The 15339-nt window shown below is 46.6% G+C and overlaps 1 protein-coding gene across 1 annotated transcript in view; it reads left to right on the top strand.

Annotated features, from left to right (window-relative positions):
• Positions 1-12813, top strand: part of LOC147706622 (uncharacterized) — a 182268-nt gene extending 169455 nt beyond the window's left edge. Inside the window, exon 9 of the mRNA XM_086929106.1 lies at positions 11991-12813. Within this exon, the coding sequence (XP_086785232.1) occupies positions 11991-12003 (13 nt within the window). The 3' untranslated portion in view covers positions 12004-12813. The remainder of the gene's footprint in view (positions 1-11990) is intronic.
• Positions 12814-15339: the final 2526 nt, after the last annotated feature.

Raw genomic sequence — 15339 nt, 5'->3', positions numbered from 1 at the left:
ATCCAGTGGCACAGTTAGCAAGGGACTCACGTCTGAGCATACCCTGCCAACCTATGGCGAACAAAGCGGTACAAAAGGGGGTGGTGATGGACGGAGCATCTGAACCAATCAAACACTCACACCCAGTCAAGAGATCTGGGTTTAATCCATCACCGTTCTTTAGCCCACTCTGTCACCCCAGTACAGACATGGCCATAGGCAAATCAGTCTGACCCTGTGCCTCATGGGAACAGTCTAGCCTAAACTGCCAAGCCATGCCTTCCCTGGATCGGATTTAAGCTTCCCTGGACCGGTTTCTGGCATTACAGCCGTCTTCAGCCAGGCTTGCTTGAATCCAGTGGCAAACTGAGCAAGAGACTCATGTCTGAGCATACCCTGCCAACTTATGGCGAAGAAAGCGGCACAAAAGGGGGTGGTGATGAACGGAGCATCTGAACCAATCAAACACTCACAACCAGTCAACAAATCTGGGTTTAATCCATCACCGTTCTTTAGCCCCCTCTGCCACCCCAGTTCAGACATGGCCATATGCAAATCAGTCTGACCCTGTGCCTCATGGGAACAGTCCAGCCCGAACTGCCAAGCCATGCCTTCCCTGGACCGGATTCAAGCTTCCTAGGACCGGTTTCTGGCATTACAGCCATCTTCAGCCAGGCTTGCTTGAATCCAGTGGCAAAGTGAGCAAGGGACTCACGTCTGAGCATACCCTGCCAGCTTATGACGAACAAAGCGGTACAAAAGGGGGTAGTGATGGACGGAGCATCTGAACCAATCAAACAACCACACCCAGTCAACAGATCTGGGTTTAATCCATCACCGTTCTTTAGCCCACTCTGCCACCCCAGTTCAGGCATGGCCATATGCAAATCAGTCTGACAGTGTGCCTCATGGGAACAGTCCAGCCCAAACTGCCAAACCATGCCTTCCCTGGACGGGATTCAAGCTTCCTAGGACCGGTTTCTGGCATTTCAGCTGTCTTCAGCCAGGCTTGCTCGAATCCAGTGGCAAACTGAGCAAGGGACTCATGTCTGAGCATACCCTGCCAACTTATGGCGAAGAAAGCGGCACAAAAGGGGGTGGTGATGAACGGAGCATCTGAACCAATCAAACACTCACAACCAGTCAACAGATCTGGGTTTAATCCATCACCGTTCTTTAGCCCACTCTGCCACCCCAGTTCAGACATGGCCATGTGCAAACCAGTCTGACCCTGTGCCTCATGGGAACAGTCCAGCCCAAACTGCCAAGCCATGTCTTCCCTGGACGGGATTCAAGATTCCTAGAACCGGTTTCTGGCATAACAGCTGTCTTCAGCTAGGCTTGCTCGAATCCAGTGCCAAAGTGAGCAAGGGACTCACGTCTGAGCATACCCTGCCAACTTATGGTGAACAAAGCGGTACACAAGGGGTGGTGATGTACGGAGCATCTGAACCAATCAAACACTCACACCCAGTCAACAGATCTGGGTTTAATCTATCACCGTTCTTTAGCCCACTCTGCCACCCCAGTTCAGACAAGGCCATATGCAAATCAGTCTGACCCTGTGCCTCATGGGAATAGTCCAGCCCAAACTGCCAAACCATGCCTTCCCTGGACCGGATTCAAGCTTCCTAGGACCGGTTTCTGGCATTACAGCCGTCTTCAGCCAGGCTTGCTCAAATCCAGTGGCAAAGTGAGCAAGGGACTCACGTCTGAGCATACCATGCCAACTTATGGCAAACAAAGCGGTACAAAAGGGGGTGGCGATGGACGGAGCATCTGAACCAATCAAACACTCACACCCAGTCAACAGATCTGGGTTGAATCCATCACCGTTCTTTAGCTCACTCTGCCATCCCAGTTCAGACATGGCCATATGCAAATCAGTCTGATCCTGTGCCTCATGGGAACAGTCCAGCCCGAACTGCCAAGCCATGCCTTCCCTGGACCGGATTCAAGCTTCCTAGGACGGGTTTCTGGCATTACAGCCGTCTTCTGCCAAGCTTGCTTGAATCCAGTGGCAAAGTGAGCAAGGGACTCACGTCTGAGCATACCCTGCCAACTTGTGGTGAACAACGAGGTACAAAAGGGGGTGGTGATGGACGGAGCATCTGAACCAATCAAACACTCACACCCAGTCAACAGATCTGGGTTTAATCCATCACCGTTCTTTAGCCCACTCTGCCACCCCAGTTCAGACATGGCCATATGCAAATCAGTCTGACCCTGTGCCTCATGGGAACAGTCCAGCCCGAACTGCCAAGCCATGCCTTCCCTGGATCGGATTCAAGCTTCCCAGGACCGGTTTCTGGCATTACAGCCGTCTTCAGCCAGGCTTCTTTGAATCCAGTGGCAAAGTGAGCAAGGGTCTCATGTCTGAGCATACCCTGCCAACTTATGGCGAACAAAGCGGTGCAAAAGGGATTGGTGAGGAACGGAGCATCTGAACCAATCAAACACTCACACCCAGTCAACAGATCTGGGTTTAATCCATCACCGTTCTTTAGCCCACTCTGCCACCCCAGTTCAGACGTGGGCATATGCAAATCAGTCTGACCCTGTGCCTCACGGGAACAGTCCAGCCCGAACTGCCAAACCATGCCTTCCATGGACTGGATTCAAGATTCCGAGCACCGGTTTCTGGCATTACAGCTGTCTTCAGCCAGGCTTGATCGAATCCAGTGGCAAAGTGAGCCAGGGACTCACGTCTGAGCATACTCTGCCACCTTAGGGCAAACAAAGCGGTACAAAAGGGGGTGGTGATGGACGGAGCATCTGAACCAATCAAACACTCACACCCAGTCAACAGATCTGGGTTTAATCCATCACCGTTCTTTAGCCCACTCTGCCACCCCAGTTCAGAAATGGCCATATGCAAATCAGTCTGACCCTGTGCCTCATGGGAACAGTCCAGCCCGAACTGCCAAGCCATGCCTTCCCTGGACCGGATTCAAGTTTCCTAGGACCGGTTTCTGGCATTACAGCCATCTTCAGCCAAGCTTGCTTGAATCCAGTGGCACAGTTAGCAAGGGACTCACGTCTGAGCATACCCTGCCAACCTATGGCGAACAAAGCGGTACAAAAGGGGGTGGTGATGGACGGAGCATCTGAACCAATCAAACACTCACACCCAGTCAAGAGATCTGGGTTTAATCCATCACCGTTCTTTAGCCCACTCTGTCACCCCAGTACAGACATGGCCATAGGCAAATCAGTCTGACCCTGTGCCTCATGGGAACAGTCTATCCTAAACTGCCAAGCCATGCCTTCCCTGGATCGGATTTAAGCTTCCCAGGACCGGTTTCTGGCATTACAGCCGTCTTCAGCCAGGCTTGCTTGAATCCAGTGGCAAACTGAGCAAGGGACTCATGTCTGAGCATACCCTGCCAACTTATGGCGAAGAAAGCGGCACAAAAGGGGGTGGTGATGAACGGAGCATCTGAACCAATCAAACACTCACAACCAGTCAACAGATCTGGGTTTAATCCATCACCGTTCTTTAGCCCACTCTGCCACCCCAGTTCAGACATGGCCATATGCAAATCAGTCTGACCCTGGGCCTCATGGGAGCAGTCCAGCCCGAACTGCCAAGCCATGCCTTCCCTGGACCGGATTCAAGCTTCCTAGGACCGGTTTCTGGCATTACAGCCATCTTCAGCCAGGCTTGCTTGAATCCAGTGGCAAAGTGAGCAAGGGACTCACGTCTGAGCATACCCTGCCAGCTTATGATGAACAAAGCGGTACAAAAGGGGGTGGTGATGGACGGAGCATCTGAACCGATCAAACAACCACACCCAGTCACCAGATCTGGGTTGAATCCATCACCGTTCTTTAGCTCACTCTGCCACCCCAGTTCAGACATGGCCATATGCAAATCAGTCTGACCCTGTGCCTCATGGGATCAGTCTAGCCCGAACTGCCAAGCCATGCCTTCCCTGGATCGGTTTCAAGCTTTCCAGGACCGGTTTCTGGCATTACAGCCGTCTTTAGCCAGGCTTGTTTGAATCCAGTGGCAAAGTGAGCAAGGGACTCATGTCTGAGCATACCCTGCAAAGTTATGGCGAACAACGCGGTACAAAAGGGGGTGGTGATGAACGGAGCATCTGTACCAATCAAACACTCACAACCAGTCAACAGATCTGGGTTTAATCCATCACCGTTCTTTAGCCCACTCTGCCACCCCAGTTCAGACATGGGCATATGCAAATCAGTCTAACCCTGTGCCTCATGGGAACAGTCCAGCCCGAATTGCCAAGCCATGCCTTCCATGGACTGGATTCAAGCTTCCTAGGACTGGTTTATGGCATTTCAGCCGTCTTCAGCCAGGCTTGCTTGAATCCAGTGGCAAAGTGAGCAAGGGACTCACGTCTGAGCATACCCTGCCAACTTATGACGAACAAAGTGGTACAAAAGGGGGTGGTGATGGATGGAGCATCTGAACCAATCGAACACTCACACCCAGTCAACAAATCTGTGTTTAATCCATCACCGTTCTTTAACCCACTCTGCCACCCCAGTTCAGACATGGCCATATGCAAATCAGTCTGACCCTATGCCTCATGGGAACAGTCCAGCCCAAACTGCCAAACCATGCCTTCCCTGGACCGGATTCAAGCTTCCTAGGACCGGTTTCTGGCATTACAGCCGTCTTCAGCCAGGCTTGCTCGAATCGAGTGGCAAAGTGAGCCAGGGACTCACGTCTGAGCATACCCTGCCAACTTATGGCAAACAAAGCGGTACAAAAGGGGGTGGTGATGGACGGAGCATCTGAACCAATAAAACACTCACACCCAGTCAACAGATCTGGGTTTAATCCATCACCGTTCTTTAGCCCACTCTGCCACCCCAGTTCAGACATGGCCATATGCAAATCAGTCTGACCCTGTGCCTCATGGGAACAGTCCAGCCCGAACTGCCAAGCCAAGCCTTCCCTGGACCGGATTCAAGCTTCCTAGGACCGGTTTCTGGCATTACAGCCATCTTCAGCCAAGCTTGCTTGAATCCAGTGGCAAAGTGAGCAAGGGACTCACGTCTGAGCATACCCTGCCAACCTATGGCGAACAAAGCTGTACAAAAGGGGGTGGTGATGGACGGAGCATCTGAACCAATCAAACACTCACACCCAGTCAAGAGATCTGGGTTTAATCCATCACCGTTCTTTAGCCCACTCTGCCACCCCTGTTCAGACATGGCCATATGCAAATCAGTCTGACCCTGTGCCTCATGGGAACAGTCTAGCCCGAACTGCCAAGCCATGCCTTCCCTGGATCGGATTCAAGCTTCCCAGGACCGGTTTCTGGCATTACAGCCGTCTTCAGCCAGGCTTGCTTGAATCCAGTGGCAAAGTGAGCAAGGGACTCATGTCTGAGCATACCCTGCCAACTTATGGCGAACAAAGCGGTACAAAAGGGGGTGGTGATGAACGGAGCATCTGAACAAATCAAACACTCACAACCAGTCAACAGATCTGGGTTTAATCCATCACCGTTCTTTAGCCCACTCTGCCACCCCAGTTCAGACATGGGCATATGCAAATCAGTCTAACCCTGTGCCTCATGGGAACAGTCCAGCCCGAACTGCCAAGCCATGCCTTCCATGGACTGGATTCAAGCTTCCTAGGACTGGTTTATGGCATTTCAGCCATCTTCAGCCAGGCTTGTTTGAATCCATTGGCAAAGTGAGCCAGGGACTCACGTCTGAGCATACCCTGCCAACTTATGGCAAACAAAGCGGTACAAAAGGGGGTGGTGATGGACGGAGCATCTGAACCAATCAAACACTTACACCCAGTCAACAGATCTGGGTTTAATCCATCACCGTTCTTTAGCCCACTCTGCCACCCCAGTTCAGACATAGCCATATGCAAATCAGTCTGACCCTGTGCCTCATGGGAACTGTCCATCCCGAACTGCCAAGCCATGCCTTCCCTGGACCGGATTCAAGCTTCCTTGGACCGGTTTCTGGCATTACAGCCGTCTTCAGCCAGGCTTGCTCGAATCCAGTGGCAAAGTGAGCCAGGGACTCACGTCTGAGCATACCCTGCCAACTTATGGCAAACAAAGCGGTACAAAAGGGGGTGGTGATGGACGGAGCATCTGAACCAATCAAACACTTACACCCAGTCAACAGATCTGGGTTTAATCCATCACCGTTCTTTAGCCCACTCTGCCACCCCAGTTCAGACATGGCCATATGCAAATCAGTCTGACACTGTGCCTCATGGGAACTGTCTAGCCCGAACTGCCAAGCCATGTCTTCCCTGGACCGGATTCAAGCTTCCCAGGACCGGTTTCTGGCATTACAGCCGTCTTCAGCCAGGCTTGCTTGAATCCAGTGGCAAAGTGAGCAAGGGACACATGTCTGAGCATACCCTGCCAACTTATGGCGAACAAAGCGGTACAAAAGGGGGTGGTGATGAACGGAGCATCTGAACCAATCAAACACTCCCACCCAGTCAACCAATCTGTCTTTAATCCATCACCGTTCTTTAACCCACTCTGCCACCCCAGTTCAGACATGGCCATATACAAATCAGTGTGACCCTGTGCCTCATGGGAACAGTCCAGCCCGAACTGCCAAGCCATACCTTCTCTGGACTGGTTTCAAGCTTCCTAGGACCGGTTTCTGGCATTACAGCCGTCTTCAGCCAGGCGTGCTTGAATGCAGTGGCAAAATCTGTGTACTACAAGTACACAGACCGCCTTGTTCGCTCTTGCCTGAATTTTGTTGTTTTGTCCTGTTCATTGTGGGTCACGGGCCGTGCCCACTTGACATTACTTTAAGATTTATTGTTAATTGTGTGCATTTTTCAAATAAATTCCTGTCCGGCTGGACAAAGGACATACTAACTATCTAGTGTACGTCTATTCTTACCCTGATCTCTCAAATACTAGGGTCCACTGTTTTTTGTAAAAAGGGACTCACGTCTGAGCTTACCCTGCCAACTCTCCACACCACTGGAGCCAAGCTATCCTGGCTGTAGACGGCTGATAGCCAGAAACCGGTCCTAGGATGCTTGATTCCGGTCCAGGGAAAACATGGCTTGGCATTTCGGGCTGGACTGTTCCCATGAGGCACAAGGTCAAGGATGATTTGCATATGGCCATGTCTGAACTGGGGAGGTGTGGTGAGCAAGAAAACGATAGATTTAGGCCCAGATCTCTGTACTGGGGTGAATGTATGACATTGTTCTGCATTCTGACCATCAACTGTTGTTTTTGCATTTGTCACCCCGAGTGGGACGGGTATGCTCAGACGTGAGTCCCGTGCTCTCCACGCCACTGGAGTCAAGCTATCCTGGCCGAAGACAACTTATAGTCAGAAACCGGTTCTAGGATGCTTGATTCCGGTCCAGGGAAGACATGGCTTGGCAGTTTGGGCTGGACTGTTCCCATGAGGCACAGGGTCAATGCTGATTTGCATATGGCCATGTCTGAACTGGGGTGGTGTGGTGAGCAAAAAAACGATGGATTTAGGCCCCCCAGATCTCTGTACTGGGGTGAATGTATGACAATGTTCTGCATTGATGTCCATCAACTGTTGTTTTTGCATTTGGCATAACGACAGATGTGGATGTTCCACATGCCAAACTCCTTTTTTTAACTTGGCCTTTGAGGTGGCGAAGAGGGATTGGCCAAGTGCTGGGGTGCTGGATGGATTTATATATGGTGGCTGTGAAGGTCACTTATAAGAGCAGAGGGTACCTGTGTACGTTCTCTAAGATCTCGGGTTTCTGGATAAAATATTACGACCTTGGATGATGGAAATCTGACCTTGCCTTTCCAATTCTAATGTTTATAATGTGTGGTTCATTGTATTCATATGATTTCTTGTCACCAACCTGGCCAGTGCTCTGTTACTATGTGCAAAATGTGCACTTGCTGATGCTGTGTTGCTGCTCCCCTGCTCTGGTTATAGCATTGCTGTGGGTGTCCGTTGGCACTTCGGTTTGTTGTTTGTATGCAAAACAAAATAAAAATATTTTTAAATTTTTTTTTTAATCATTAATGAGAATTTGTTATTGCCATTCCAGTCAACCTTCTATTAATTAGAAATTACAGCTTATTAAGTGTATTAAGGAATACCCAACGTTAACCTATGAGATGGGTAGGCCTATGAGTAGTAAAAAACGAATTAGGGAGTTTTTCACTACCAGGACTGCACACGTTAAAAGTACATGTCCTTCCTTTAAGTTACATGGCACCCTGGCCTATGTGCGACCAAGGTCCTACATTGGGGGTGACGTATTTGTAATGGTAGAAATGGGTTTTCTGGCTGGCTAGGATATGCACTTAACCCAGGCAGAATTCACCACTCTAATTCGAATAAGGGTATTACACATCTAAAATAACACCTGCTCACTCTCTAGCTAGCTTGACATGAGCAGTCTGGTGTATCTCAGAGGAAATGTCTAAAAAATTTGGACATAACACACAGTAATAAAGTGAAAATACAATATTCAATATTTATCTGTGTAAAACAAGACCAAAACAATGGAAATCCAACATACAGTGATCAAAATGCTAATAATGCAAAAGTAGGCTTTTGAAACAGTCCCCTGAAGTCGATAGCTCTGTCCAGGGCTATCATGTCGTCGTGAACAAACAAATCCAACAGTTCCAGCCGGTCGCTGCATCGCGGGCCAGCTACAGTGTTAGGGAGACCCATAAAACAGTCCGTTTGGAGATGCAGGACGTCAACCTTGTGGAGAGCTCCAGAGGAGCGGTGCCGATTCCGGAAGCCGGTGCAGGAGTCGTCAGGTCTTAAAGTCACATGCGTTGCAGTTCGAACTCGACGATTTCACTGACACTTCCAAGAGGAGGCAAGCTCTAAAACAAGCCCTTGGAGATACTTAGTATGCAGAAAAAACAGTCCAGTCCTTTCCCTTCCCCAGACAGAAGCAGCAACTGCAGGCCAACCCAACAAAGCAACAGCAGCAAAAGGGCAGTACTCCTCTTGCCAGCTCTTCTTCCTAACAGGTTCCTTAGTCAAGCAGTAATCTAACGTTCTGGGGTCAGGGCCCCAATATTTATACAACATTTTCTTTTGAAGTTGATACAAATAAAGTTCCTCTGGCACACATAAACCAATTCAGTCTGGCTGAGTCCAGGTTTACCACAGGAGTTGGAAACAGCTTTGTGAGAAGGAGCTACAGCCCATTCAAGGGCAAGTGTCAACTCCTCCCACAACTCTACATGCAGCCAGGTCTGCTCAGCCTGGCTTTGCGTCACACCTCAACCTCGCCCTAGTGTCTGTCTAGTGTGAATGCACATCCCCGGCTCCTGTCACTCTCAACTCAGATGGTGAATAAACAAACAGGCAAAGGCACACAGGATGGTTAGGCAAGAAAATGCTCACTTTCTAAAACTGGCATTTTAAAACTCACAATGTCAAAATCATCTTCACTGATTAAAACTGGATCCAACTCTATCTATGAAGAATAACGTGGCAGCCATTACTAGCTCCTGCTGTTATAGACTATGCCTCCTACGCAGGATACTCCCCTACTTGTCAATCGATTATCGGAGAACCTTGGTTCAAGCCATGGTGATGAGTCGCCTAGACTTTGGGAATGCACTGTTGGCGGGAGTGGGAGAGTCACTACATGCTAAACTGCAGGTAATCCAAAACCTCGCGGCTAGGATGATTTAAAATCGCCCCTCTGGCTCATCCTTGGCCCCTCTGTTGAAACAGCTGTACTGGCTATCAATTAAGAAGCGATCTTTCTTTAAGATCTTCTGTCTTACTTTTAATGCCGTGAATGGCAAAGGTCCTCTTTACCTTCAGAAGAAATGTATCAAGCAGGCTTCGGGTTGCAACCTAAGGTCCAATTCCTTGGCTCTGTTAAAAGTTCCCCAAATCCGCCTTAGCCGCACCGGTGGGAGAGCTTTTTCGTACCTCTCCCCATGGTACAGGAATCAGCTTCCCGTTGCTCTGCGAAAATGTTCCTCTTATGTCGTTTTTAGGAAACAATTGAAAACCTTTCTGTTTTAACATATTCATCTAATGTGACCGCCTACTATCCTCATATCGCTAGGGAAGCGCCGAGATGCCTCCTGGTGTCTTTCCCTTCAGACTAGTCTCTAAAACCTATGCCTTACTAGCTAATTTTATTGAAAAACTATGTTGTAGAACTCATGATCTGGTCCCATTTTCTCCAAATATTTTTAAAGGAAGACCCACCTCTACCCTACCCCTGAAAAGAGTCTTGCTCATCTACCCATAGCAAGATATGACTAGTATTTATGCCCTCAGTGCCTCAACCTGAATCACCTTTAACATTCCCAGTTTTCACAGACAACAAAACAATGTACAATGAGGTCTATTAACTTTACCAGGATCACAGAAATTGGTGAACTGGTAGCTGGGATTTGTACTCGGGCCACGTATATCTTAGGTCTTGCCATCAAACTGTTTTTTTGCACCAGTTACAAGTGGGCAGCATCACGCCAAGAATATAGCGGCAAGAACACGATTGTCCTGTAAAAATTTAAAACAAGAAGGAATGAAGCCCATTTTTAATTCAGTGTTGAAGGCAGTGAAGTTGACATCACCAAGAGACCCCTCACGTTGTCGAATGCAGTATAACAATAGCCAGACATTGAGTTTACTCTTCACGTCTTGTTGAATGGGTTGCATGTGCAGCTGGACATTCCTTTCAACCCCGAAATAAAGACTTTTTTCTTAAGGGCTCAGGTGATTTAAGTTATATGATGCCAGGGACACACACAGTGACCCCCACAACTCTCATTCTGTATATTAATAACACAGGAAACTGCCTCTAGGTCGCCCTGCAGCCACTGTGTATGTTGGTTCTTTTGAAGATGGCCGTGTCTCAGAAATGACTATTGACTCCGCCGGCTTTGGCTGCAGTGGTTAGAAACTTAAACATGGTGAGGTGGGGGCTGGGCATGGGGACCTCTCAGGGTGCCTTGCGGGGTCACCTCCCCCCTTTGGTACATGACTGACTACAATGAGGAAAATATGATGTAATCAACATTTAGGATAAGATCGTATGCATGTGTAGAGTATATATACTATAGAGTATATGCAGATTCCCTACCACACCCCACTCCACAGACATAAGAAAAAGTCCTAATTGTTTGAAAACATTGGTGAAAGCCTCAGTTGGACATTAGCGCGCAGCTGTAGCGTTTTTCTGTCCACTCAAGTCTAATAGCGAAGGCTGAAAAGGATCTGCCCCTAGTATCAGTACCAAGAATGCGAAATTTGAGGATATAAGTTAAACTTGCATAGGGTGGTTTTAATAAACATATAACTTCCAGAAAGTCAGCACTACTGGGGGACCAGCAGTGTTCTTCCTAAACAAGACCAGAATAACTGCATGCAAAATCAGGAGCTGCTGGAAGCTAGAAAATGCAACAGCTACTGGCAGCCATGAGGAAAATGGAGAACTCAGTGTTACCTCCCACCGTCTGGTTCAGGAAATTGTAGTGGAGAAGCACTTGAAGCCATCACCTGGTGAGGGTCCTTGTGGACACAGGTTTGTTCTATTATTAAACCCTTCTAGGGAGTTTTACTTATATTGGAGGGAAATATAGACACCTTCTGGAGTTTTATTGAGCATGAGATCCCAATAAAATCAGACTAAATAAAATTGCTCACATAGCAGATGCAGGGCATAATCAGGTAAAATATTTGAGAACATCCAGGTTACAGAGTCCTCTAAAATTCTAGGGAGGGAGGAATTTCACCTGGAGAATAAGCAGTCCAATTACACAAGTACTCAAAGCCACACTTTCTGAAAGTAGAGTTTGAAGACATGGATCGGTGTCTTCAATGTCTGCACTCTCCATCTCTTCCACACAGCGAACAAGAATTTAACAAACTACATTCCATACGGGCAGGCAGATGGTGTTTAAAGGGTAGCTGGGCCTTCCCATCGCAATATGGATTATTAATTGCTAAAGAACATATGTACTAAGCTCCTGACGAACCCAACACTGAGGCTGAGAAGTGTCTTCATGCTCTCTTTTGTTTCTTCCTCACAGGCCCCAGAACTGACTGCAACGTGGGCACCCGATCCTTTCTCATGAAGAGAGTTCCTCCTACGGCTGATACTATGTGTGACCCTCTCTGGTACATTTAATAGATCCTACGGCTGATTCTATGTGTGACCCTCTCTGGTACATTGAATAGATCCTACAGTTGATACTATATATCACCCTCTGATACATTGAATTCCTCCTACTTATGATACTATGTACCACCCTCTCTGATACGTTGAATAGATTCTACAGCTGATACCATGTCTGACCCTCTCTGATACACTGAATACCCCTGCTGTGTATTTCCTAAAGTTATTCTGCTGCCTTTGCTTGAACAGGCTTGTTTTTGTGCTACAGATTTATTTTAGAAATAGTCTAGAAATAGTCTGTACATGTTTTAATATTCAGTTCTTCTGTTAGGAATTAGACAGAACATTTTCTACAAGGTTTCAATAAATGGTGCTGTATTTGCTCTGTGGTCGGATAAATCGTATCATAAAAAACTAAATGTGTTGTTTTGAAAACAGAGAGGACAGTCACAAAAAGCAAAGGTCCTGAGGCGAGAAAGAGCTCTGCTGTCTATGATGTAAAACATATGCCAGGGATGGGGTCCCCACAATTCCCAGCGATGTCTTAAATATCACTGTGCTTCTGTAGTGAGGGTAGGTTTAGGCACCACTGTCTTCTAATAGTACAGGCCTTTTCATTGTGTACAGTTTGCTAATTATGCTAGTGACATTGTTGACTTGTATATGTATTTTAATTGCGGAGCAGCTATCGCAAAAAAGAGCACAATAGTTTCAATAAATATTACAAGATTTTTTCTTGCCTCTATTCTGTTAATTTTTGGTATGTATGAGTGAGCTAACAGAAGGAGATTGCCTGCTCCCGGGATGCCTGAAAGGGTTTAGAGTGTGTGTTCTGGGGCGCCAAACTACCTGTTACTCTGTAAAGGTTGGGAGGGCAGGTGCGGCACTATGAGCTAGTCTTGATTTGGGCTCAGAGGTACTGATGTGGTATGGTGACTCACTACCGATATACTGATTTTCTGTGGCCCCAGGCATAGTTCTGTTTCTAAGCGGAATCCCTGCAACAACCCTGTCTGATACATTGAATGGATTCCACTTGTAATATACCTGTTTTATCTCAGCACGACTAATAGTTTGAAGCTTTTTTTTCGTATCACATTGGATCTTCAATAATGAACTTGTTTCACCGACAGTCAAATCTCTCCCTACTTCTTCCAATCCTTCCTACTGGTAAAGTTCCAATCTTATGCTAATTCTGAGCTGACAACTAATCACAATTCTCGAGATAGTTTGGAAATAATGGCTCAGGCAACAGAAGAAACAACTATCGAAAGGACTGATGGAACTAGAAGTCCTTTCACCTCTGTGTCAACAACATAAGTAACCAGAACCCTATCAAGAATGACTGACGCTTATGTAAGTTTCAGAGCTGCAAGAGTCACAGCAGACTGATGAGTCATTCAAGCTCAGTCCATAGCGAGTACTGACGCGGAGTGACACCTTGAGCGAGAAGGTCCACCATGTCTGGTTCTCTTTGCTGTGTGGAGAGAGTAAGAGTCTCAGGACAGCAATACTGTTGTATGGTCAACAACTTCTTTCCTTCCTTCCTGCAGCTTAAAGCTTAGATGTTAGGAACATGCCTCGACTTGATCCATATCCTTGTCTTCAGAAGTTCTAAACTGGACCTGCGGCTGAAGAAAGGCTTTGCTTTTCAATCGCACATGTGTGCTTTGCTGTTCAGTAACACACATGTAAGTGATTCTGCTGAGATGCTCAGCTAGCAGCCCTGGATGTTAGTTCCATGTTCTACAAGGCCCTGCTGAGACTGAAGGCAGGCTTTCCTGAACCACAGTATCTAGCACTGCTGCTGTCAGGAAAGTTATATACTAGAAGAAGGGTAAATGGGAGAGGGAGAAGAGAAACACAGCTAACTTCTCTATGAGACTTTTCTCAAAGTACAGAAAGTAGACAGGGGGAGTTGTCTGATAGAATATTGAAGCTCAGTAATATCATGGAAGAAGGGGAAATTCAATTCAATTCAATTCAATAATAACTTTATTCGGTAGTTTTACAAAAACACCATAAAAGTTCAGAATAGGCAGTTACAAATTTATCAAAAAAGTTAAAAACCGTTAAGTATGCATTTGTTTAAAAGAAAGCATATTAAAAATAGCAAGTACTTCTCAGTTCAATTTGTGCAAGTTTTTCGGCATTTATAATAACATACAATTTTCCTGTTATCTTAGTTTCTTTTATTTGTGCAAAATAGCAATGTTATTCGTACTCATAAATTCATGCGATGACGTATACAAAATTTAAGATAAAATACGATCGCTTTAGCATAGTTTTCATTTTCAAGGTACTGAAGTGCCAGATACGCTGGGCGGCATTGACGAAGGCCCCAGAATTTCAAAATAGGCAGTATCCAGCGTTTACGGGGTTCAGTAAAGAATTTACAGAATAACATTGTATGTATCGTTGATTGTGAGGACACTAGATCACAAGGGCACATAGGAAGTGTGGATGTCCTGACATTTTGCTTTGGAAATGCAACCAATAAATGAAACAGGTCAAATCTAAAACGGGTGAGCAGCATTTTTTCAAACTGTGTTAATTTAAAGTTCAAGTAGGGTTCAACGGTAAACACAGTCTGGGCTAATAAGGAGTGTTGAACAGATGGTTTATGGACCTCGGATAGTAAGCGTAACTGGCGCAGATGAACAAGGCACTCCCTTTTTAAGTTCTTTTTTGGGATTTCTTTTATCAGTAATGGATGATCAAAATACTTCCTATATCCTAGATCTGTTAATAGCGGTTTGACATAGGACAACCATTTAATCTTCTTAGAGTAGTCTAATGTTAAGATGTCTTGAATGATCGCCCTAGTCAAGTGACATTGCTCAGTGACCCATATTCTACGCCACAACATTATTGGCTGCAATTTTATAGTGTCTGTAATATAATCAATGCCCAACTCAGTATGGCAGGCATAGGTGGAACAAGTTTTTGGTACCGCCAACAAATATCTCAGGAAGAAGTTCTCTATTCTTTGTATTGAGTCCACATTTGTAAAGCCCCAAATCCCCGCCCCATATGTTGCTGTACTTACACATTTTGAGTTATATATTTGCAATAATTCTTTAATTGGTCGCTGCCCCAATCTTTGTGAGAAGGTTTTTAGCGAAGATGTCTCTCGGAGGAATGCCAATTTCCTTGCATTGATAGCTGGGCTCCATTTAAATTTTTCATCTATGACGATCCCTAAATAGGGATAGGTAGTAGTCCTATCCAGATGTTCACCCTGTACCAATAGTTTCCTGTGT

Source organism: Lissotriton vulgaris, chromosome 7, assembly GCF_964263255.1.
Source record: "Lissotriton vulgaris chromosome 7, aLisVul1.2, whole genome shotgun sequence".
Taxonomy (NCBI): Eukaryota; Metazoa; Chordata; class Amphibia; order Caudata; family Salamandridae; genus Lissotriton; species Lissotriton vulgaris.
The sequence above is the reverse complement of the archived record's forward strand: the minus strand, read 5'-3'. Positions and strand labels throughout refer to the sequence as shown.